The 25343-nt window shown below is 38.5% G+C and overlaps 1 protein-coding gene across 2 annotated transcripts in view; it reads left to right on the forward strand.

The window, feature by feature from the left end:
• CA10 (carbonic anhydrase 10) overlaps window positions 1–25343 on the forward strand; it is a 301131-nt gene that overhangs the window by 233200 nt on the left and 42588 nt on the right. For both annotated transcript variants that reach the window (XM_067547437.1, XM_067547436.1), the window contains one exon: window positions 8016–8201. In XM_067547437.1, coding sequence (XP_067403538.1) covers window positions 8016–8201 — 186 coding nt within the window. The remainder of the gene's footprint in view (window positions 1–8015; window positions 8202–25343) is intronic.

Raw genomic sequence — 25343 nt, forward strand, 5'->3', positions numbered from 1 at the left:
AGTATGTCATGAGCATTCCATAAACACCTTACATGGCATACTTTGCATCAGACAATACACAGTTACACTGTAAGGGTGAACATGGGGTGCAGCGTGTCACATGCATCCAATAGAAATTTTGCTTGGCCTCAGAATTGGGACTCTAGTGAGCAAATGTTCATGTTATCTCTCATAGCAGTTGCTGGCCAGATGGTACACAAGTGGTGGGGAAGATCAAAAGGAGCACTTTGTTCCCAGTCCAGGGCTGGCCATCTTCAACCCTTGTGCTCCCATGAGTGGAAGCACTGCTTCTGGCACTAGCCATCCCCAAAAAGGTGAGGAGGTGGTAGGGGTCATTGGAGCCCATTCTTCTTCCACACCAGCCAGCAGAGCAGGCTACTTTTGAAGAGGAGCATACTCTTGCAGCCCCCTTTCAGGGTGTTGCAATGGGCTTACTCCCCCTGCTCCAGGCACATTGTGCTCCACCACCCCCGGTGTTGGTTTGAGCCTTAAAAGCACAATTAAGTCCTACTTCTAAATAGCCTGGTGTCTTCTGAAGGAGAACATTGAAGAACGAAATTTGTTTCCCATTTAGGTCCCCTGGTAACATGTTATGAAAACAAGACAACAACATAAAACTCCTTCTGAGACCAACTGGATGCCATAAGCATTGTATTAAGAAAATGTGTGTGTATAACCATTGCTTTGAAATTAGGAAATGTTGCACAATGCTGAGCAATGTGCATTTTTGTGTTACGTTTGAGATATCAGGTGTTAACGATGTTTAGTTGCTATTCCCAAAGTCAGATTTCAGCTGTTGTAAGCTTCCATTGAAGCCTTTATAAGGCATAAAACCTTCAAGCAGTCTAAATCTTGTATATGAAATATGAAGGACTTGTTTCAGTGCAATTAATTCAAATTGAGTAGGGTAAGAGCATTGTAACCTGGACTAAAATCTGACTCAGGGACAAATGGAAAAATCAGAAGGTAATTAATAAAAAAAATAATAAATGAGAAGACGTGCAGTCCAGTGGTTTAGGGTGCTAGAGTGGAATCTTGAGTTCAAATCCCTGCTCCTCCTCAGACTTTGTGTGACTGCGGACATGTCGCATAGTCTCTTGGTGCCTTAGTTCCCTATCTGTAAAATGAGGAGAATTCCTACCTTACAGGGGTGTTATGAAGATAAATACATTAGAGATTGAGAGACACTCAGGTACTTCAGTAACACGGAGCCAGGTAGTCCCTTAGATGGATGGCTGGAACAACAGTAGTAGGGTGCTGTGGAAATCAGTGCTAGGCATGAGTTTATTTAAGGTTTCTTTTAATAAGCATTTATTCAGATTATTCTGTTTTACAAATGATAAATTGGAAGACGATGTTCACACCAACACAGACAAAAAAAATTCGAAAGGTCTAAATCAGCCTAGAGAAATATAAAGAAGTGTCAGCAAAATGAGATTCAGCTTAATATAATACAAAGTTAAAAACTGGGGCAGGAGTTGCTTGGAAAGTAATATTTCTGGACAAGAAGTGAAAATGAATAGCAAATGGAGTATTAACTTCTGATGTGAACTGGTAGCTAAAATAGTCTGTGCAGTATGTTGGCAGAGGCCCCCTGTCACAGTCTACCTAGAAGGGGAAAATTTCTTGCTATACTGCAGCGCATCTAGAATATGTGGTACAGATCTGGGATCTGATTCAGCAAAGTACTTGCGCTGGGGGCTTGGCCAATTCAAAGAATTCTCAGCTCAAAAGCAGTTCAAAAAAATGGTTTAAGTGAGAGAGGGACTGATTCATGAAGAAAGGAAAGAACTGAATACTACACAGTTTGGCTAAAGGGAGACACAACCATTGATAAGTATGTGAAACATCCATACACGAGGGAAGAAAAAGATTGAGTTAGGGTGATCCAAGCTGTAATGGGATGAAATTTAGCACTGGCCAATCTCGCCTGAACATGAGGAAGAAAATTAAAAACTACATAATTATATTTACCTACCTTGGGATGGACGGGATTGTGAGTGTTAACTGTTTTATGCTTGGAAAGCAATTTGAGACTGCCTCCAGATGGAAGGGGCTAGAAGGTCCCAGTTTTATATTAATTAAAGTTATAATTTTACTAATAAAATACTATCTGAATCACCTCTCATATGCCATCAGGTGCAATGTTAGGTCCTGCTCCAGCATCAGGTTGCAGACTGCCCTCCACCCTTACTGATGTCAGAGGGAGTTGAGGGCAATTTGCATCTTACAGATGGTACACAACACCTTGCAAGATCAGGTGCCAAGTGAATAATGTGGTGGGGGCAGAGAAATAACAATGTACAGTGAGCCCTGTGTGATAGGGCTTTGTTAGCTTTTGACTGTCTGAGTGCTGTGTGATTGGAGATGCCTGGGATGCCATGATAGTTTCTACCGAGTATAGCATGGGGTGTGGTGTGCTTGAAAAATACCCAACTAGATATGATGCTGATCTGCTCCAGTGGTCTACTGCAACATGAAAGGAACTGAGTTTAGCTCCATTCTTGGAACGATATCCTCTCTTCCATGCAAAAATGTATAAGAGGGGAAAAGTCACACAGAAACCTCCACATGGAGTTCCTGAGGCATTATACTTGGAGGAGGAGTCAACATTTGGGTAGAAGGGCAGTAATTGCATAGAGCCACCTAATTGCATAGAGCCCTGAAAATCCACAGGTAAGCCCATTTGCAATACAGTTGATCTCAAGGCTTCCATGCAGAGTGCCAACCCTTGCATGCACTTCCCAGGACCATTAGTACAGTAGCAAATACATAAAATATTAAGGTGACTCATGATCCATGCTGCCATCAGTGGGGCAGCTGCTGCTGTTATTTCCGTTCCTCACCTCACTGAGCTGTAGTGTCAGAAACCAAAATTAATGACGTGTTAAGTATCCTTAATAGTTCAGATGCTATTAACTCATGATAAAAACCTTTTGCACGCTGGACAAGCAGTGCTGGTTCGCTTTAGTACTGGAGCATAGAAGACTGAGGGAAGGAGCTAGCAACAAGATGGCAGGAGACAGAAACTTGGATATTGCAGGATATAAAAGTGGGGCTTTAGCACGTCTCCAGTGCACTCTTCAGTTCTTGGTAGTTTGCTTCCATATGCAGCACTTCTCTTTATATTTTCAGCCTCTAAAGGAAAAAAATCATCTGATTTTGCAGATAAGATCCAAAGACATCACAGCAGGCAAGCATACACAATTGATTTTCCTGCTTTCTTATATTCACTACTACTACACTGGGCAGGCATTAATACAAGATAAGAAATGCTGTCCCGAATAATCCCAAAATTTTGATGGAAGCACCATTCTCCTCTTTTGTAAATGTTTCTGGAAAGTAGAGATCATGTATTGGACCTTGAAGAAGGGTCACAAAGGACTGTGAGATAGGTAATCTCTTTTGTTGTTGTTGTTTTTTCTGTTCTTCATGCCCTCTCCTTTTCTTTCCGCTCACATTCCTCATTTCAAATTGTTAAAACTGTTCTATCTTAGAAATTGCAGATCGTTTCTCTGACACTTGTCTCTGACCATGTCTACATTATCACTTATGTCATTCAGGGGTGTTAAAACAAACAAGTTTCACCGGCATAAGTGGTAGTGTGCACAGCACTGTGTTGGCAGAAGAAGCTTTCTCGCTGCTTGTGGAGGTGGTTTTATTACGTCGACAGGAGTGCTGTCTCGCATCGGCATAGAATGGCTACACGAGCGATCTTACAGCAGCATAGCTGTGCTGCTATAAGCTCGCTAGTGTAGACATGGCCTTACGCTGTTAAGGTTTTTTAAAGTTCCCTGTTCTTTCATTGTCAAAAGTGTGAGGACTCGGCCTGCAGAAAAATATACTGAAAAAAATCTAGTTCAGGACTCAGTAGGGAGGAGAAGAATGGCTTTATGGAGGTTTTAATCCCCTAGAATAAGGGAAAAAAACTGCTAAATCTGGAATCATTGGGAAAAAAGGTTGTACAGCAAGATAAAGATAGCAAAATATTTATTGAATTTTTTTGTAATGACCATAAAGATCTGTCAAAACTTTAGATACAACTGTGGATCGAATGCTAATCTCATTTACTACTTATGTATCTCTATTGACTTCACTTGTTGTGCATGCTTATAACTCAGAGCAGAATTTGGATCTTTTGTGACTACAAGGCCCAGGCAAGTTGTACACAGATGCTGTACATGTATTAAAACTTTATTTACAAATGCAATATAAAATATAACGGCAGCACGCGCTAACACCATTGTGTTGCATCAAGATAGAGAGAGGTATTAATACCACTGGGGAATTATGTGCACAAAGCTCCGTGAAGCAAGAATTAAATTGAATGAGATTAAATAAAAAAATAAGTATGTCAGGAAAATGTTAATAATTTAATTAAAACTGATCAAAGCTGGGATATTCCATAATTAAGATTGAAATCCTCAGGATATGCTCCATTGTACCTAGGGATTTTATCATATGTAAAATTATCTCTGTTGGGAAACACTTTGTAATATCCAAATGAAATGGGGTGAATTGAGAATATGGTTTCATCTTTAACTTTGAAGTTATTGTATTTGGATTTTTTTTCCCAGGTTCATACTGATTTTTTTTAATTTATTACTTATACGCAGAACATATGATAGATGCAGGAATGCACTGCATTGAAGAAGAGGTGCTCTTATTTCCTAAAGGCATTTAATACATATGTATTTTTATACAATTCTCTTGAAGTCAAATAGAAAAGCACAAAACAAAATAGTTGCTCTATAATAGGCCATGACTTCAGTGGAGTTATATCAGGGATCAGTTTGGCACATTATCATTTTCTATTAAGCTCTATATGATTCTTCCATAATCTTTTCATGTTTTTAAAGCCACCCTATACAATTGTATTAGTGCTATAGAGTGGTGTAAAAAATCTCTGCCCCCCACATCCAAGCAGGCAGTGAAAAAGTACTATGTGCCTGCTAAGGGTTTCGAATCCCTGTATACACACCCATCCCCAGGTTCACCAGTGGTCACAGCAGCCAGTGAGCGGGACAGGCAGGGGCAACTGAGCTTGACACCTAAGAATAAAGAGGCCAAAAAGATGGGACTTATTTGGTCGAAAGATTTTTATTCAATGGCCAACCTGCAGATGAGGGAGTCTAACCAGCAAAATGGTAAATATAAGCTTTTTTAAATTAAAAAAAAAGCCTCTTGCTCAAAAGATATTTGGTCTTTACAGTAACCCAGCGTAGGCAGAATGTTGAAATGAGTTTTAAAATGTCTATTTTAAGCAAGCAAAATGACCCTTCTTGCAATACTACTACACATACTTCAAACTTTAAGCGTAAACAAAACTGGAGACTACAAATGCTCATCAGCAGTTTCAGACATAAGCTCATTCCTGTTCATGTTTATTAATTACTGATTGATTTATTCACCTCAGACAAATGGGCCAAAATACAATAAATACATGCAGCAGGTTATTGCTGAGCCATCTGCATCACTCCTGCCCTTAGTTTGCCATTTTAACTGATGTGTTGTTTTAATTTTTGTGTTGTTGCATGTACATATTAGGGATCCTATCCTACATGTAAAAGGTCTACAGTTCATTTCTGCAGCATAAGATGGCAGATACCATCAGCCTCTGTCTCCACGAACAGCTTCAGCCAGACATTTCTGTGGCTTGCTTCAGATTTTGCAACCAGGCACCAATTCCATAGTGGTTTCTGTGACAAAATCATGGCCTATTGTACAGTGGGTGACTTGGGTGGGGAAGTTGGGGGGCTCTGGTATTAGAATATAGATTTTTAAAAAGTGCCTCATTTAGGAGCCTACTCCACATTTTCAAAAGGGATTTAAGGACATTTTACCCACATTTACCCACATTTTTCCCACTGCCTGTAGGTGCTACCTCAATATAAATGTTAAAAATAATAAAAGTATTCCATTGTAACACATAGCCTTAGTATCTGGTCATGTCTGCCTCTAGTGTGTGGACCCAGCATGGAGTTCAAGTGACAGAAGTAAATGTATTTGGAGTTGAAGGTTTCCAATTCTATCCATGTGTCCATGTAGCAGTTTTCTTACTTAAGTGTTGGTCCCTCCAGGTCAGAAGAGAGGCACACTGGAGGGTGTAATGAGAGGCTTACTGTGCTACTGGTATACTGTATCTGTTTTGTGCATAGAGGACTTCTATTCCAAGGTGCTCAGAATGTGGCCTCATTATAAGTGCTGTGTTTTTGAATGGTGATAGAGAGGGGAAAAGAATATTATCCCGTTTCAGGAGTGTGGCCGCTTACTTTTTCACATCTATGCCATAGAGAGTTATTTGAGGCATCTTTACCTTGAGAAAGAAAATGGTGGTAACCTAATTTAAGATGTGTATCAAGCAGAGTAAGAAAATGGATTGTGAATATTTTGTAGGTGCTAAAAGTAACTGAATGTTCAATGAAGTGTGAACTTCCAAAATAGAGAACCAGCAAAATGACTTGAAACAATTTTCCCCACCATTTGTATTTGAAACTACACGCTACTTGTGATTAGCAATTTTATGTCATTCATAAGCAATGTACTGTAACTGGATTCAATAAAACTGACCTGCTTCCAAATATTAAACTAAACTTGATATTTAATTACTGTACATGCTAAAATTAAGCCAGAAAACTAGAGGACATCTCTTAAAAATTCCGATCATGCTGAATGTGAAATAAATAGCAGTATTCACATTTACTGCTTTACTCGAGAAATTTATTTTCTTCCCCATTCCAAACTGAAATAACACCAAATAAATGTAGAATACCTGTGTCAAAATAAAAAAACAAAAGCTATTTAATCTTACCCATTTAGTTCTGTCACACAGTTTGTATAATGTAACTTTTTACAACATACTGTGCAACAAAACAGGTCATTTAAACACAGTAATTAGTATTAGAGATAAAATGTTACTGCAGCTATGTTAATTACTACAGTACCAATGTACCATAGGATATAATACATAATTGTCAAGCCTTTAATTTTAAATTAAAGTGCAACAAAGCATACCATTGCTACACTTCCTTCTGATTAAATATTAATTAATGTTATTTAAATGTAATATTTGTATCCAGGCAAAATGTTAGGAAGTAAGCCTCAGTCACATTCTGCACTCAAACTAATGTGTTTTTCCTTCTTACATAGCATAAATAAAAGGATGTTCTTAATAATTTTACAGTATTTTTCATTATTTAAAATTAAATATATTTCTGCACTAAATTTCTTTTCCTTCCATTGTGCACTAACTGGGTTGTTAGTTTAGGGTCACTTCAGTTATATTTTATTTACAAACAAAGCATATCTTTACATCTTTTTTTTTTTAATTGAATTTTAAAAGGACATGTGCTATAAGAACTAACAGGTTAATTCTGTATCAGTGTGGCTAATGCATATGGAAGATAAATACAGAACATTCTTGTCAAAACAGAGAGCCCTTATAACAGAAAACAATGCAGATTTTACCAATGATTCCAATGGGAACAGAAGGCTGCTCCATATATATAAACTTTATATCCCTGCTTTTGTAGCATCTCCGCTTTCAGACAATTTTCTTATAAATTTTTCAGTTAAGAAAAAAATGAGTTAAATTTCTGATTTGTTTAAATATACTGTGAATTATTTATACAGCAGTTGAAATGTTCCCCTTTTTCAGTGCAGAGATTCTGTAATGAAGTCATTATTCAGGTCTCGCATAAAGAATATTTTCACATATGTACTTATTTAGAGGTATAATAATCACATTCATTGTGTTAACCACATGCCTATGGCTAAAATATGTACATAAGGAGTTTGCAAAATATTTTAATATAAAGTATAATATTTAAAAACCGAACTTGAAATACACCCTCGGGTTGGGTATTTCATTTCACAACTTTTTAAAGATTTATGGTTGGATTAATCTGAAGGTGTTGAAGGAGCAAAAGCTCGAAGTCTGCCTCAATGTTTTTTAGGATTCATCTCTGGTTTTGGAAAAATGTATTCATTTTATATTGTTTATTCATTTTGTTTAGGTCAGTGGGACAATGTATAATACAGGGAGACATGTTTCTCTACGATTAGACAAAGAGCATTTGGTGAACATCTCCGGAGGGCCCATGACATATAGTCACCGCTTGGAAGAAATCCGGTTACACTTTGGAAGCGAAGATAGCCAGGGATCAGAACATCTACTTAACGGACAAGCTTTTTCTGGGGAGGTACGTCCGTGTACTTGGAGTTAAAAATGAACCCGTATGAATACCTGCTCTCCATTTCTGCCAAGGGGTAACTTCAAAGTAATTGCTGCTCATGAAAAATTATCTCCTTTTCTCTGTTTTGAAAAGGGAAATGTTTTTTTTAATTGTTCATTTCAATGCATGTGTATCATATCAAACACATCATGTTCAGTGTTTAGGTGTGTAGTGCAATATAGGGATTGTATTAGACACATGCTACTCACATGTTGAAGTAACCAAATTGCATCTGGGGAGTTGGTTTTTAAGGCTGGGGTTTTCAGGAAGACCAAAGAAATTAGGGGTATCCTAGCTTATTGAAGTCAGTGACAAAACTCCCAGTAACTTAATAGGGTCAGGATTTCACCCTCAGTGCTCAAATTCTATTGAATTACAATGGGTTTGGGACATCTACCACCTTTCTTAGGTTGGGATTTTCAGTGGTGCTTGAATAGAATAGAAACTAGCTATCCAAGAACATTCTGAAAGTGCAACACAGCATTTTTCTTTCTTTAAAACAGAAAAGTTATTTTACAATCAGTACCATAAAAACCGTAAAAGCTTCCTATATATTAGATTCAGACAAAGTGCAGGGTAGAACATGAAACGCTCAGATTTTTACCATTCAGAATCATGGTTTCAATTACAGGAAGAGAATCTGAATGCAGTACCTTTGCCATCTGTTTATCCATGACAAGTATCATTAGGTTAGTCCATCATATTCCTAAGAAAACTCAAAACTGATCAAATTCTAAAATTAACCAGAAAGTAATATTGAAAGTGGTGTTTATTTTAAAGAAGTTCAATCTTTATTGGTTACTGTTGTGCAACATTCTCTACTGTACACCAAGGCCTCAATCCTGTGAAGACTGTGCACATGCTTAACTTTACACGCAGTGAAAGGGACATAGAGTTAACTCCACACGTACATCTTTGCAATATCAGGACCTGACCGAGAGACACCATAATAGCCAGCAAAGGAGATACCGTAAAGTAGCTATTCTGCCATCTGATACATGGTTCTCAGTCTCTCATAAATCTCTTAGTTGGTTTGGTTTGTAGAAAATTTTTCAGGATATATGGTGATGTTTACAGACTTCCCTATCAGCTGGATTGAGCTCCAATGAGCCAATCTTTTAGTTGCTTTGTATACAGAACGGATGCAAGAGTTTTATTCTCCCATCCCTACTTTTTGTTGTATCCCATCTCCCATTAGCTTGTTTCCTCTCTGTGAAGCACCAAGAGTGCTGCTGGCACTCAACAAATTCTAAGTAAATCATTAAAATAATGCTTCAGAAGAACTGCATCTCACTATGGATATATTAGTTACCTTCAAAGACGTCTTGAGCATCCTGTTGTCATTCTTTTAGAAAACCAAAAGGAATAGTTTCCAACAACAAGGCACTTATTTATTTTGTTGCAGATGAATAATCACATTACCATCTGTACCATCGATCACAGACTCTGGTGATGAGTCAATTAATGCATGGCATTTTCTTTGGCATTGTGCAACAACAGTTATCTGAAGAGCAGCAGATTAATTGCAGGCATGTCAAATGATGTTGTTATAATTGATGGTAATCATTTGCTTTGTGTTATAAATCTATGTAGATGTATAATAGTGGCAGTGTTTTCATAAAATTATTCATGTCTTACATAACTGACTACTGGATGCCTTGTTTAAATTCTGAGTTAGATGGACACGTACGTTGAATCCAATGTTTAACTCTTAAGTGAACATTGAGCGGCTTAATAAATACCACTTTGCAAATCACATCTAAATGGTGAGAGCGATATTCAGTACAAAGGAGTTTGCTTTAACAAAGAAGCAAGAAATATGGCTGAAATATAGCCCTGTATTTGATTTGGCATATTGTTTCAGAAATTCACAGGAGAGATCAATGGATTAGAAATATATCAGCCATAAATTTTTATTTTTTTTTTGGAAGGAAAAGTCACACAGAGTATAGATTGTAATAAAAAGTGGAAACGTACAGCACTGTAGCCCAATATTTAATACCATGCAGCAAAAGCGGGTAAAAAAAAAAAATCAACAGCATCTTTGACAAAATAAGAGAGCTGGAGGAGGAGAACAGAGTATAGCTGACAGACGGGAGAGGGAAAGTAAATTAGGTGGGACTTAGGAGATGGAGCAGTTAGAGAGAGAACCAACAAATAAAAAGCACTCTTGACAGTTTAAAAACATTAAAAACAACATTAACGAGTATGAGCACCAGAAAAAACAAGTGAAACGCAGAGAGGTAAACTGAAAGGGCATGGAAGGAATGGCCAAGTGTCCAGAACATTTTTAAGCTTTGAAACAGGGTCGTTCTGTTATGTCTTACTTATTGCACTAGTACATAGGTCATCATTAAAGCCAATATTTGCTAGCAGATACAACACCTATCTTCCAAGTAGAAAACTCTTGGTAAAAGAAACTACTGTCAGTCATTATGAATGATAGGAAATACAATACAGGAACTAGACATGGGGTTAAATCTTTTGAGGTTTGGAAGTGTTTGGAGCAGATCCTTTGCTGTGGCTTGGATCATCTCTTATGTAAAATATTTATTACTGAATAGCTGAGTCACGTTCCTACATACTATACTGTACCCATAGTACAAAAAGAGGGGCCAAATTAACCCTGTTGTATAGAGTTGGTACAACTCCTTAGTGAAGAACCAGCTTTCACACCACAGCTGAATTTGGCCTGGAGGGTATACAACCATCCAACAAACTGCACTTTAACAGCTGAGTGATTTTAGATAAATTGTCAGATCTGGGAAGGATTACTTACAATGTTTATGATTCCCAGCAGCCATACTAAGGAAATGACAGACTAGTTAATTGCTAGCTGACTTTATGGGGTAACATATCCTTTCAGGTCTGCCACTGCACGTAGCAGTCATTATAGTGATGGGATAATATTGGTCAAAGGAGAAAAGAATAAAAGAAAAATACAGTACAAGTATAAATAGAAAAAGCACTTCTTAAAATAGTCCCAAAACACCTCAGCTAAGAGAAAATAAATGCAAGTCTAGGCCTTGATCGCCAAGAGCATCCCATTGTGCCCCTCTGCAATTCAGTGGAATCATCGAGGTTTCTCAGAGAATCGGGGCAGGAGTGTAGCCAGAATTGGTGCATGTGAGCCCATATAAAGGAATTAACTATTTGTCATTAATTTCAAGTCCTTTTACACTAGTCTGTTCTAATATTTTTGAGCATCTTTCTCCCACTGTTGGCCTAGCAGTGCTGGTAGATATGATGGGCGTTGTAGTATAAATTCAATACAGGCATGATTCTCAAATCTACACACACACTTCCTCAGCTGCACCAGCTGGAGGGAAAATCTCCAGTGTGCTATGGAAATTTTGAAAACATTTTCCACCATCTCTAACACTAGCAGAGTTGAATCTGTGTTGCAATGGTGAGAGATTTTTTTTTGGCAAAATTTCTCCAGACCTACAGAGTCTGATTTAGAGAGTTTCTGATTATTTTTGTCTATATTTCATTAGTGTCTAGAAGCCCTAGTCATGGACCCAGGCCCCAATTGTGCTAGGCACTGTACGACCACAGAACAAAGATGGCATTGTCCCAGGGAGTTTTCAGTCTAAGGCCTGGTCTACACTTAGATATTTTGCTGGCATATCTGTATTGGATAGGAGTCGGGGAGGTTAGCCAACATAGCTATGCCAGCAAGAACTCTACTGTGAATGCAGTTTTACTGCAAGAAGTCCATTGGCTGAATAGCCTATTTTGCTTAGGGAACTAGTATAAGCTATACTGACAAATGGACTCTTGGTAATATAAACTGCATCTATCCTAAGAGTGTACACCAGCATAGTTATAATAGCAAATCTTTTAAGTATAGACAAGGCTTAAAGCTTGCTCTGCACTAACAATTTACGTCAGTATAAGGGATGTGGAAAATCCTCACCCCTGAGTGACGCAGTTATACTGACCTAACTCCCAGTGTAGACAGCGATACGTCGGGGAGATGGAGCATAGGTAGTGTTTTCACTGAAGCGCTATTGTGGTTCAGCTGCACTGCTGCAGTCTTTTAATGTAGACAAGCCCTAAATTGCTGAGCCATTTGAGCTCCCACTGAATTTGGTATGAGGGTGTTTTACACCTCTGAAAAATCAGACCGTAAGGATGTGTACACGCTAGGGAAAAATTAGGTTTCATAAGCACTATTTTTCTAGTGAAGACAAGGTAGAAGCAGGCAAAGACTTCGGGCAAGGTTGATAGCAACACGTTGGTGCAAAATTGTGAAGAAGTAATGCCAAACCATTTTAAAATGTATTAGGGCTCTGAACTCCATGAGGGATTTATAATTTGTGGCCTAATTAGGTGTAAAGGATGTCAAGAGAGATCTCCACAGTAATTTGGTTACCTTTTAGCACCTAATTATCACTTTACAATGGACTCTGGGCAGATAATTATTCTGCTATCAGGAATGTGTTTGACTGGTTCCTGCAACATGGAATAAGAAAGGATTTGAAATATGAGTAAGTTATGCAGTTGATTCTTTATCTGGTACGTAATTAAGTGGGCTCAATACACTTCTCACAGATTAAGCATTGACTTGATCTTGAAATTCTCTTTTAATGTTTAGTGCAAGGTCTGGTGTACACTTAAAAATTAGATCAACCTACTTACTTTGCTCAGGGGTGTGAAAAATCTATGGTGAGGCGTGGGCTAGCCGGGATGCAAAGAGGCACAGTTATTGGGCATGTACACTTTGTGTATCCTGTGGCCAAAAACCCCTGCACAGCAGATTGTGGCCAGTACTCTGCAGGATGTAGAAAAAGGATTCTGTCACCTCTAACTTCATCTGGGCCACCCACACACAGCCCATGTGCACTGACTCCCAACTGGCAAAAAAGTCCTTCTTGCTGGTATAGCTTATACCACTTCCCCAAGAGAAATAAAAAATTCCAGCAAAAATACTTTTTTTTGCCAGTATATAAATTGTGTGTGGAGTAGGGCGTTGGCTGCAATAGTTATGTTGGCAAACATATCAGACCTCTGAGACATAGAATACGCCGGCAAAACTTTTAAGTATAGACCAGGTCTGAAAAGTGCTGCTTGTTGCAATCTAAAGTCATCTTTGTCATTTCCTTCTTTGAATCCCTCTGTATGGTCCCTCATCCTCATCACCACCTACAAAGCTCTATATAGCTCTGCCACTCCCTACATATCCTCCTTTGTTGTGTTTCCCTCTCACTGCTCCCCCATCTGTTTGTCAGTTTCTCACAGGATCCCTTTTGTCTTCTTCCCCACAGTCCCTTATTCAAGGAGGTAACCTCCCTGAGCCTGTCCATAAGCTGCCTAACCTGTCCACATTTAAGTTTCTCTTAAAGACCCTCCTTTCTGCTGTGCTGTCTAAGGCACACTGAACTGGTGTATAAAAATCCCTGTTTGCAAATAATAAACAGTAGTGAGGACCAAATACTGAGGACACCTGCTGCATCAGGAATAGGAAAGGGGCCGGGAGGGAATGGAGAGGGTGAAGGATACAAATGGCCTGAAAACAGCCAGGTGGTAAGTGTACAGCAAGCTCCATTCTTACAAGCCTATAGAATAGTGGTTCTCAAACTTTTTGTATTGGTGACCTTTTCACACAGCAAGCCTCTGAGTGCGACCCCCTGGTCTCCGTGGGTTGCCCCTCCCCCCCCCACCTCCAGGGGCTCCCCACTCCCCTTTGCCCCTGACTCCTGCACTATGCCCTCCTCACCCCTAACCCCTGCACTGTGCTCCCTTCGCCCCAATTCCTGCATCCCCCCTTCTGTGCTCGCCTGGGGAAACTGACCTGCATGCGTGGAACTAGTATTGCTGCTCAGTCTCCCCTCGAACGCTGCACCTGTGTGCCCCCCTTTGGAGCTGGGGGGCAAGGAACAAAGCTAGGGCTCCCTGGATCCAGATCACTTTCCCCATCTGGGCTGCATAAGGGGAGGGCAGAGAGCAGCAGCTCCTGATGCTCACCTCACAGCACAGCCCAGGTGGGGAAAGTGATCTGGATGCAGGGAGCCTGGTGTTGCTCCTCGCCCCCTCCAGCTCCCTGGACAGGTGCAGAGGGACTTGGGGGGGAAGGGTAAGCAGTATCTGTGCATCACCGCTCGCTTCCCCCCACCCCCTTCCTCCTCTGGGAGGAAGCAGGGAGGCGCTCAGCCTCACACGTGGCTGGCTCAGGGCAGCTCACAACCTCCATATAACCATGTCACGACCCCCTAAAGGGTCATGACCCCCAGTTTGAGAACCAATGCTATTAGAAGCCCCTGAGGGAATCACAATTTAGGATCCTCACATAACCATTCACATGGAGGTGCAACATGCATTCCTCCAGCACCTCCTACTGGACACCAGTAGGCATACAGAGGGAGAGGGGCCCTGATCCCTCCCCTTGGTTCTGCGGCAGCCAGTTAGGCTTGCTAGCCAGCCAATCTGCCACAATAAGCAGGTAACATTAGCATCAGCATTGTGCCTGGGTCCTGCACAGCAGTGCGGTGGTGGAGGAGGATGTATCTATGTATCTATGCTTTGTCCCCCCCCATAGTACACCCATGCAGGACAAATCAGCACTTGGCCTGAAGGCTGAATAGGAATAAGTAATGTATTGTGTACAATACTGTAAAAAGCAAAGTATAAAATATCCATAAATGTCATAACACACAACAAACTGTATCCCAGCAAAATCCAACATTAAAGCTCTAAATGGTGCGTTTTGTTTTCCAAATTTCTCTGGGTAATTTGCTTTGACATATCTATAAACTTTTTTCCTAAAACAAAGCGAAGCTTCTGAGTAGTACAGATTTAATTGTTAGTCTGTTGGTGTATAATAAACAGGTCTGCAGATTAAAATATGAACTAATTACTGTACTCAATTCCATTTACTTGATTTCATGTTCCATTAAATTTTGGTGTCATTTGTTGTGGGAGCTTTTAGATTTATTTGCCCTATAATGAGTTATGCTAGAGGGTTGCAGAGGGAGAGATTCCTTCAAACTGGAAGGTAAAAATGGGTGGTATCCTCTGCAATAAATGAACTGTCTATATATCTATCAATATGTGACAGTAATAACAGTCCCAAAATAATGTGTTGAAATCCGGATCTTCTACAAGCAGCAAAAGGGCAAATATTTAAATGGTGCACCTAGTCACTGTTTCTGATTAAGAAAAATATTGCTTTTAAGCTTATTGTGTTGTATGCTGTTAGAAGGAGCTTTTATGACTTACTCTAAATAGGAACAGGAAAATTTTGCCATAGAGCAGTATGAAATATTATACAGTACAGCAAGCTTCCTATGCTGTCTGATTGTAAAGAACTGCATTTTAGTCTCTAATATTATTAGGAAGTGGGATTTTTTGTTTTTAATATTTTTTTAAAGCTGGGATGTTTGGGTTCTAACTTAAGTTACATCTTGTATTCTTTGGCTGAACAGTTGCCTTCTGATGATGGATATGATAGCCTACTTAAATAAACTAACTCCAGAAATCAATAGCTGTGGGAAATCATATGGTAAAAGTAAAGATGTAATCACTGCATATCAGTGATCATGTTTTCGCCTTCATTTCCTCTCTCTTCTCCTCCCCATTTATTTATAAACAGCAAGTCTAAATCTTTTTTACAACTGGTTTTACAGTGTAGGTAGTGCCAGTATCATCTTGCTGTCAGGATCTTACGTTAAAAGCTGTTGTAGTCACACTGCCATTTTAGAAGGTAAATTAGATTTTATAAAAAGCCTTCTTCATCCCTCCTAAGGATAAAAGCTTTAATTATACAAATCAAATTATGTAATATCCATGCTTTATACTGAAACTTAAGAATTTTACCTCATGTATAATCAGTTTCTAATATCATAAATGTTATATTATTTTTACCTTTCCAAAAACTTGATTAGTAGAGAAGAAACAAATGATATTTTTGCAGGAGTAAGATTTTATGTTTCATACTTGCAGGGCTAAGTATATATTTTATGGTAGAGCTGATGAAACTAGGAAAGGCTTATACTTTAAGTTGTAGCAAATCGAAATAGTACGTTTTGCTCAGTCCTTCATATAAACATAATCTAGGATCATGTTGTTAGTCCCAAGAGCCATCGGAGTTCATTTATTTGTTGCATGAATAAGGAGTCAGGATTTGATCTAGTTACAACTTTGGATCTTTGTATCCAGGGATATAAAGTTGGAAGATAAAGGTGCAGGGGGAGATTAGGGGATTTAACCTTGTCAGTTCTAAGGCTAATGATAACACAAGCAATTGGAAAGAATAGTTATTTAAGTTTACAATCCTGGACTCTCATTCTGTAACATTTGGATTTTGGAAGATGCCTTAGAACAACCAAATAGCTGTTAAAATAGCTTACAGAATTTCAGACCTAAATTTTAGATCACTGAATTGGATTTCTAACTCTGTTTTGGGTTTGCCCTTCTATATTTTATAGATTTTTTGACATGCTTGTGTAGTCAGAGTAGCTAGGAAGTTAGAGTGCATCACTACATCAAATGAAGGAGGCCCCTTCTGAACACTGTTTATCTATTTCCCCAGCCAGATTACTCAGACCTCATACAGTGTAATAAATTGCGTGTGTCTTCACAGAGGCATGACCTCCAGGGAAGGAACAAGATGTCAGGGAAAGTTTTGCATCAGATGCAACTGAACCCACTGGACCAAGTTTATTCCTGGTGTAAGTCCATTGACTTCAGTGGGAGTTACATCAAGGCATAATATGGCATAGAATCATAGAAGTTCAGGACTGGAAGGGACCTTGAAAGGTCATCTCACCCATTCTCCTGTGATCAAGGCAGGACTATATAATAACCTTCCTGACAGGCGTTTGTGTAACCTGTTCTTAAATCCTCCAATGACGAAGAGTCCACAACCTCCCTAGGCAACTTGTTCCAATGCTTAACTAGCTGGACAGTTAGGAAGTTTTGTCTGTAATAACCCTAACCCTAAATGAAAAAAATTAAGAGCATATGGAAAAGCTCAAGTTATTTTTCTGTCTTTTGGGAACAATTGATTAGCGTGTCATCTTGTGCTAAGATATAGATTATGAAAAAAATCACCAGGTACGCTTTTGGTTATTTGCCTTGGGTATTTCTGGAGCACGTGTTACTGTAGTGTCTAAATACTCAGGATGGGACTTCCAAAAGTGCCAGAGATTTGGGAGCATGGGGCGGCTTTTCCAAAAGCAATACATGGCAGTTAAGCACCTAATTCCCTGTGAGAATCCATTTGAGAAGAGAAAAACTAGTGTTGAAAATCTCGTTACAAGTTCCATTGATATGCAATAGCATTTGTAGTCCTGAATCACTTAGACCTTTTCTACACATGGAGTTACACAGAAACTGCTATTTCTGGATAACTTCATGTGTGGCCACTGTTATTCCAGAATAAGAGTGCCGTTCCTGAGTAACTATGTCTAGACAAAACGTAACACACTGTGGAAAACCCCGCCTTTTGTGTATCCTTTTAGCCATACATTTGGGGCATGGGGCAACTATACACTATTCCAAAAAATCCAGAGATGGATTTTGCCATTTTACTGCAACAAACTCTACCTTTATCTGCAATTTAAAATTAATCAAAATATTCTCCTAACTTTGAAAGGGTAAACGGGGATATTTTCGTTAGGTATTTTCCCCCACCTGTTTCATTACTTATAAATATACTGGTGTTCTCTGCTACAAAACTTTCTTCTGCGGTAACTACTCCATCAGACTCAGTCCATTCATTAGCAGGACTGGGATTAATATTCTGGAAAGCAGTAAAATGTAGTTAGCTACCAATAGGTCTCTTGTATGAAACTACAAAATTCCCTTGCATGGAACAATAACTATTGCATTTACTATTTCCTATATGTTGAGTGAATTAGATCAATTCAGAAATAAATATTTTTTCTGTATGTTTGTTTTTCAGTAGCTAACTGTTCTTTGGGGGGGGAGAAGGAGCAGCAAACTGGTGAGAATCAGACTGTCACAGAATATAATCTAAATTTCTTTTGGTGCCTGAATTTTAAACTCCAACATCATAAGGTATAGCTTTTCTGCTCAGGGAAGTAACTGTATGATTTGCTCTTTGAAAACTTTGGGGCATTAAAACATTCAGTACTCTAAACGTCTAGTGTCACTTATGAAGTATTCATTTCACCTGATTTTAGATTATTTTAATTTGCTTAGGGGTGACTTGACTTGCTGCAGGGTGAATTGTCTTTAATTAAACAGCAAGTTACCTCCACAGCCAGAAGACTTTGTTCATTTTTACAGTGGTTTTTATGTAATTGGTAATGATTTTTCCATAATAAGTTCTGTGATTTTTAATTTTTTCCTAAGTGCCTTTAACATAATGTTCTGGGGGAAAGGAGAAATCTTTACTGAACCACTTGTACAAAAGCCTTGACAGCTAACAGAGGCGTCCTTAAAAATAAAGCAGTAGTGAGCACAACACCGTACACTCTGTCTTTTTGATATAACAAAAACAAACGAACTGTGGACTACATCCTGAAGTCCTTGATGCAGGGTAAATTCCCATGAAAGTCAGTGGAGTTTTGACTGAGAAAGAACTGCATGATTTGTCATTTAAATACTAACTAGTTAATTATTACTGTTAACATTGTAGATTCCCCTTAACTCGGTAACCTTTAACTGATTCTACATAGGGAACCCCAGGCACAACGCTGACAATCAGACCACCAGTACTAGAATCTAGACTCAGTGGCTGCTATCTGAAAATTCAGAGAAAGCCCAACCCATTTCCAGAACTCTCATTTACCCGCCTTCCCAAATTAATCTAGTCAATTGTGTAATTCTGTTAATGGTGTGGGAACTTCTTTAGTGACCCCCCCACAGATGATTAGTTTGAACCCTGATAAATAAACTTTAATTTCCCATATAATCTTAGCCTAGATGGCCACAAATGTTATTAATAGGCTGTAGAGTTGGTCAAAATTGGTCAAAATTTTCCTGCCAAAAATGGAGTTTCACTGAAAAAAGATTAAAGGGAAAATGTCTTTTTTTTTTCATTTATTTTCCGTAGAAAATTACTAAACAAAAAATTTCCCTTGCACATTGAAATTTTTGTTTTGATTTTTTTTTAAAGAAATCTTTTCAAAATTTCAGATTTTTGTTTTTTAACCCTTTTCCTTTTTTGCCACTGAACACAAGAGAATGAGTTGTGGGGGAGAGGCAAGTTGGGGAGGGGCAGAGAGAGATTGATTACCACTTTTTCCTTTCTTTATTCCATTTTTATACTTTAACTTTTCCAAACTTCCTCAGCTTTTGAAAAGTTACGCTCTGCGAAAGGTGTACACTGTACCTTTGCCACCCTGTAACTTTTCAAAGTTCAGGGATGTTTGAAAAAGTCACAGAATGGAAAAAGGGTATGCCTTGTGGAGAACTCTGGAATTATTGTGTCCCACTATGTGGCAAAAAGAAAAAAATGGGGAATGATAACTCAAAACTTTTCCAAAAAGAATTTGTTCCATTTTGAATGGAAATAACTTGGAAATGTTTGACAACATTGTTTTTCCCATTGTCCACTGTAAGGTCATAAGTTATCCAATTGCAATATTTGTTTCAACGACCTGTGACAGTGAAATCTGTTCGCTGACTATATGCTGCATTGAGCAGTGTTTCCAAGTACGACTCTCATTTAACATCACTGACTCCAAGAGAAGGCATATATGTCAGCTCTGATGTAAACAAGAGCAAACTACCCAAAATTTAAATGGGTGTCTCCTGCCTCATGTTATGTTAACAGAGTGGAAAAGAGGGGGACTGATTAGTGTTCACTGTGTCTTTTCTCACATTGGATTCCTCTAATTCTAATGTCCAATGAGGTATTTACCTCGTCTTTTTCACATGACTTCAGTGGTGAGATACTCATTTTTGTTGCACTTCTCTGGATAATAGCTTTCTTGTTGTGAGAAGAGTAAAACTTAGACACTGTATTGCAGTTAAGGATATACCACTGTTAGATAGAATCTTAACATTTATTTCCTTTCATCTAAGCATCCTGTGTCTGCTTTTTGCTTTTAAACTTCTAGTGTGCTGCTTCATGAAAGGTGAGCTTCCAAGAATAGAAAACAGTGGGCTTGTGCTTCTTTATAAAGAAAGCCCAAAAAGTTTGTAATTCTCCCACCCACGGTTCGTTGTTTACATTAGTAATTCATGTCTTGCCTGCCTAGGAAAACTATGAGGGTTGGAAAACTATTGAAATGGTGGTGATATTGCAAAAGTCAAGGGAGTGGAAGTTGACCAATTGACAGCAGAAGGGATTTTTAATCAAACTGTTTAAAATTATTTTACTAATATGTATATGTCTAATATTTTGGATAAAAGAAGCCTTCGTTAAAGGTCGAAAACCTTTTCCTCACCCTTTAATGGTGTTACAGCCCCAAGATATCTTCCAACAAAATCTGTCTAGATATGTCCTCCCTTACCATACTTTTTGAGAATCTTAAATTTATCTATACTCACAACCTCCCTGTGAAATTGGAAAGGGCTATTATCCCCATTTTACAGATTGGGAACTGAGGCACTGAATCAGAAAAGAAGTCTGTTGGTGGAGCAGGGATTTGAACCCAATTCTCTCAAATGCTAGACTAGCACCCTAACCACCAGCCATCCTTCCTCTGAAAAAAGATCAACTTTGAAGTTCCTGAAGTTTTTAAAGTTAAACAACAGGCAGGAAAATAATCTTTGCAACTATTATACATCATAAAGTGGACATCAAAAAAAGGGCACAAACCCTAATCCACACAACAACAAAAAAGAAATAAAATCCATATAGTTTTCCCATAGTGACTGACTTCAAGTCAGGATTATTTTTGCTAATGTACACAAGCCATTTAAACTGCCCTATTCTCTAAAGTGTTTAAATCCATCTAGAATTCCTCAAGCTCTTCCATGGTTTTTACTACCAAAAACTTTTTTTAAATCAGTCAACTCCTCCATCTCCTCCTCCAGATTATAAATATAATTATTATTTACTAATAAATATCAGCCCAGCTTCCATCCCTTACTGTTAACTCTCTAACCTTCAGTTTATTTCAACAGCATTACATTGGCCTTTGTCCCTTATCTTGTGCTTAATAGTTTCTTCGGAGAGATTTTATTAGCTTATTAAAAAGCCAAGTAAATCATGTCAGCTGCATCTTCCTTTTCATTAAATTTTTCAGAGAACTCTCAGGCTGCACAGTTAAAAAAATTTTCTTACAGAAGCCATGCTGGTTTGACCCTACTCAGGTTAGACTTATCCAAGGGGTGTTGTATTCCTCTCTTAATTAAAATCACATAGACACCGCGTACCATAAAGTCAATATACTTGAAACTTCAAGGCATTTTTATTTTACAAATCAGTTGACTTTTATTGATACTTTCTGCCAACTAAAAAGGAAAGTTTTTTTTTTTTTTAAATGTTCACTTTCTCTAGGCAAAAATTGTGATAAGAGATTATGGATTAAGAAATTCTTCCAACCATTAAAGAGAAGCAAACTTGAGTTTTGGCTAACATACAAGAATAAAATCTCTAAAACTATTACAATAAAGGATCAGTTTTTCAAGATATGCATGCTTAAAAGAAGCAAGTGTCACAGTGATAACATCAGGAAAGAATTAGAGTTGACTAGGATAGAACAAATTTCTTCCAAGTCACTGTTCTTTCCATTTATCTCTTAATATCGCATCGCCTTTTGTCTGTCTAGACTTTTATCTCTCTGTAAACTAGTGGACACTAATACACACAAATCTGCCAAGATTTGCTGGATTAAAAACAGGTATGAAGGATCAGACTGTCACTCTTCAGTACATATCCTTTTTTAAAATTCCGATGACAGAAAGAGGTTCTCTCAGTGATGGTTTACTATGGGCACATTAATAGGATTATATGCTTGTTATTTGGGGAGTTCTATCAAAGGCAAATGAAGTTCTAGATTTTTGCTAGAAAGGGGAAACCCATCAGTACCACTTTCCTTCTGTTACCTCTATTTTTATTTATGTTTTCCTAGCCCAAGCATGGGAACACCAACATCTCCCCATCCTTTTAAGCCTCTCCTAGTGATGGAATCAATAACTCATTTTGAGCTATTTTCCTACATGGTGCTTGTCAGAACCAGCTGTAATCACACTTACAGTGATATTCCTTCAAGTATATGCAGTGTTGTTGAGGCTTGTCAGTCCCAGAATATTAGAGACACAAGGTGGGTGAGGTAATATTTATTATTGCACCACCTTCTCTCTGACCAACAAAAGTTGGTCCAATAAAAGATATTACCTCATCCACCGTTCCTTCAAGTGGATATTTCTCAGGTTAGGCTTTGCTGTACCCTTTTTTAAAATCAGATACAGCATGATTGTTATCCACTGGGCATTCCTTTATAACGTCAGTTTGCCCTATTCGGTAACCTACACCTATGCTCTCCCCTGGCACCACTGGCAAAGGTGAAAAGGTGCTGTAGTCAGTTGATTGACGTGACCGTACAAGCTTTCTTCCACAACAGATCTGCCAAGGTGTGTCAATCCTGACCTGCAGGAAAGAAAAGTCTAGAGGTGAGGAGAGGGTTAGCTTAGTTTCATGATCATGAATGCTCCAGGATTAAGTCCTGTATGCGCATGAAAACTGAGCTGCCCCTTTCCTCACCTCTAAACTCACATTTACTCACATGCTTAAAGTTAAGGCTTGTACGGTCACATCAATCTCCCAGCCAGTCACTACAGCACCTTTTCACAAGCACTGAAACTCATTATTTTAAAAAAGGAAGGAGGGGAGCAGGTTTCCAAATTCAGGTATGATCCCATAGTTTGTACTAACATGTTCTCCAACAAAGCAAAAATCAATCTTTTCTTTTTCTTTTTTTAAATAAGGGAGCAAATAAAATATATATATATATATATATCCGATAGTATGTATAAATGATGCTCACTGCACTTTTCTGAAATGAAGAATTCTGATTTAGAAGACGACGAAAAGCCCACCAGTACCAAGAACACTGAGACTAACAAATGGGTTCAGGAGAGACTTCTTGATGCACAATTCTACTCTTTGCTCATCAAGGAAAAGAAGGGTCAATAAAGTTGCATTCAAAGTTTCCTATGGTATCAAAAAAGTGCAATAAAAATAATGATATACCCAAGTGCAGAGCAACACAATGGCTGTGTTTTAAAGCCACTCAGGTCACAGATTCCTCTACCAAGACCCATCCATGCCTGAAGCTCTTAAGAGGCATCCCAAAGTAGTATCTTTTATGGTACGGTTCCTGACTTGTCTCAAGAGGTTCATTTAAACTTATTCATCCTTGTGGAAGGAAAGGCTTCATCTATTCTAGGTATGCAGGTGGGAGCACATCATACCAATTAGCAGCTTACAGATGGTTTTGTTTTACTTTTTAATACTATAAAACCTGTTTTTAAGGAAGTTCTTTCACTATGTGAATTAATATTGTTTTTAAAATACAGGGGGAGGGGGAGAATCCATCGTGTTCAGGCATAAAGACAGTAGTTTCATTCAAAAGGTCATGAGCAGAGTTTGAACTCTGGACTTTCCGATCCATGGCATGGACCAATGAAGCTACAGGAGTAACTATTATCCTTTATGCAGACAAGCTGCTAAGGGAGACTTGACAAGCTTTGCCCGTAGGCAACACAGCTATTTGCCCAGAGCGCAGTAAATTGTTGCAGATCAGGAATCCTGGGTTTTCTTCCTGGCTCTGGGAAGTGAGTATGCTCTACTGGTTCGCCAAACACACAGATTTACCCTATTAATTTTGAAAGGCACTGTAGCTCAGTGGATGAGACTTGGGTTCGCTGGATGAGAGATCTAGGGTCTGTTCCTACCTCTGCTTGAAGTGACCTTTATGCAACTTCTATGTTATTTCTAAAATACAAGCGTGATATTTCACTGCCCTTCTAAGGAAGAGTGTAAGGTCTCGCTCAGTGAGGGCTCTAAGTTCACTGAAATATAAACATCAGTCAGAGCTGAGACCAGAATGTCTGACTCCTAATATGTACTTTCCCCATGCTTCTGCGTATTTGGATTGGGAGTCTGTCTCTGCAAATTATTGCCTGATGCAGCATAGCAGCCTTATTTAGCAGACATGCAGATCATCCCACAGAAGCTGGTACACTTGAAAGCTCTGCTGGAAATGTGTCTACCCTAGTTCTTAAATTTGTTGTTACCTCCAGAAAAACTAATCCACCAGTAGCAGCAGTGAGAAATTTTGAGCCAAAGAACTAGTTTAGACACCCTTGAAATGATTTTAATATGTGTTGGGGAATTTACATCCTTTTTCTGCCCTAAAACACAAAACATCCTGTGATCTCTGCAGGGCCTGGTTCTATGTGAAGCCCAAGAATGTGCTTAGCTCAGAAAATTTTCACTCTTTGATTTGCAATTTACAGACTCAGTGCCTATTGTTCCTGAGCTACAAAAGGCCCAGTAGAGGAGCTATTCCTCCACCCAACTGGTAAAACTATTCCCTGAGGCCCTTAATTTAAAAAAATCTATCCTTTTTGCTCCCAAATTCTAATAAACAGCTGTTCCAATTTCATATGATTTAAAAAAAAAAAAAAAAAAAAAAAAAAAAACAGATAAGATGATTAAAGGAAAAATTGGAGGGGGAAAAATCAGTATCTAAAGTTCCAAGGATCTTTTTATCCTATGGCCTGTTTGAAATACGTTAGATCTCCAGCCCTGGGTTTATATTTAAAAAGAGAGCATTACATTGAAACATTTCAAACTGAGCAAGCTTCCAGGAAGCCACTGTAGGGCTTGTTCCCACAAACCTTTACACATACTAACAACCCTGTTGAAATAAGTGAGGGTTTACAGGAGGAGTCCCTTTTTAGCAAACTGGTTTTCCTGCTATGTTATGCTAATCATTCTATAAAAGTGAACTGAATTGCTAGTGTCCATTTATGCCATGGCTGTAGGTGAGTACTGTAATAGGTTTTGCAATTACAGCAAAACTTCGATATTGCCCAAGCCCCAATAATCTTATTTCACTTCTTGGCAAAGACCTAACAGTAAAGCATGGTAATGAGGCCTATTAGTACTAAGACTGATAATTTTACAGAATGTACTAAAGTGTGAATTATGCTAGTAAATGTGCTTAACTACATTTGTCA

This window comes from Emydura macquarii, unplaced genomic scaffold (genome assembly GCF_026122565.2).
Source record: "Emydura macquarii macquarii isolate MOO-44397 ecotype Brisbane River unplaced genomic scaffold, CSIRO-AGI_Emac_v2 contig_1230, whole genome shotgun sequence".
NCBI classification, from domain to species: Eukaryota; Metazoa; Chordata; order Testudines; family Chelidae; genus Emydura; species Emydura macquarii.